The sequence below is a fragment of the Priapulus caudatus genome, unplaced genomic scaffold, assembly GCF_000485595.1.
Source record: "Priapulus caudatus unplaced genomic scaffold, Priapulus_caudatus-5.0.1 Scaffold0, whole genome shotgun sequence".
In the NCBI taxonomy this organism is placed as follows: domain Eukaryota; kingdom Metazoa; phylum Priapulida; class Priapulimorpha; order Priapulimorphida; family Priapulidae; genus Priapulus; species Priapulus caudatus.
Window position 1 is genome coordinate 914,428 of NW_014577061.1, and position 1,263 is coordinate 915,690.

General features: G+C 46.4%; 1 protein-coding gene across 1 annotated transcript in view; it reads left to right on the forward strand.

Annotated features, from left to right (window-relative positions):
- Positions 1 to 1,263, forward strand: part of LOC106805665 (sodium- and chloride-dependent transporter XTRP3A-like) — an 84,725-nt gene that overhangs the window by 76,475 nt on the left and 6,987 nt on the right. The window contains exons 7-8 of the mRNA XM_014807395.1: positions 188 to 347; positions 693 to 855. Of these exons, the coding sequence (XP_014662881.1) occupies positions 188 to 347; positions 693 to 855 (323 nt within the window). The remainder of the gene's footprint in view (positions 1 to 187; positions 348 to 692; positions 856 to 1,263) is intronic.

Consider the following 1,263-nt stretch of genomic DNA (forward strand, 5'->3'; position numbering starts at 1 on the left):
GACTGGAAATGTGTTCATCGCTTAACCCCCAAAAACTACTGAATCTGGACATTTTCATGGTTGGGATGACTGCGGGGATGACTGTACTAGCTAGCTATTTGCTGCCGAAGTCTGTTCATTGTTTGTGGTGTGTGAAAATGCCATCTCTAGACGCCGATGGCTAAAAGTACGTTTCTTACTCTTGTAGCTGTCGTGTGTAGTACGGCACTGTTAGTTGGCATGATCTTCGTGACGTGTGCGGGAGAGTACTGGGTCGGGCTGTTCGACACGTTCAGCGCATCATTCGGGCTGTCTGTTGTCGCATTCATGGAGATGATCGGGGTTATCTACATATACGGATGGAAACGGTATGTGGTAATGAAATGGTGGAACGTGTTGTTTTAATGGAGGAGAGAGGGGAACCTGGCATAATAGTAGATGAGCGCTAGGTCGTGATGTGGGGATGCATAGGGAGAGGTGGAGCCATGATGTGGAGATGGATGGGGAGCGGTGGAGCATCATGTGGTGATTGAGGTGTGAGAAGTGATATGGTGTGGTTAAACAATCATGAAATTGCATTGTGATTGCTCCCTTATCAAAATACACTTGTATTGAGCAGATATTCACAAGCATTCAATAACTTGTTTAAATGTGATACTGCCCAAGGTGTGGGCAAAGGTGTCGTGGTTTATATCTGATGTTTGCTTTTGAAGGTTTTCTGACGATCTTGAGGAAATGACAGGGATCAGGCCTGGCATATTCTGGCAGGCCACCTGGCGGTTTGTCAGCCCAGTAATCATCCTGGTTGTTGTCGTAGCCAGCATAGTCAGCTCTGCACTGAAGCCATTTTCCTACAGTACCTACAATAAAGAACTTGTAAGACATGCTAGGTGTAGATTTCGAACAAAGATAACACAAATGCCATTACTGAAATATTGTTATTGTGTCGTAGAAATAGCTGTATGTAGCACCTATCGTGTGATCTGGCTAACGAGTAAATCACTAAATGTGCCCCGTTTCTTTGGGATTTCTGCAAGATGTGGAATGAGAAATACTGAACGACCGCGTGACATCAAAGTGACCGTGCTCACATTTGTTGCTACAAGCGGTAGTGCAGCAGCAGCAGACGTTAACCATATGCTTGTGTCTGTTGCTACAGGCGGTAGTGCAGCAGCAGCAGACGTTAACCATGCTTGTGTCTGTTGCTACAGGCGGTAGTGCAGCAGCAGCAGACGTTAACCATGCTTGTGTCTGTTGCTACAGGCGGTAGTGCAGCAGCAGCAG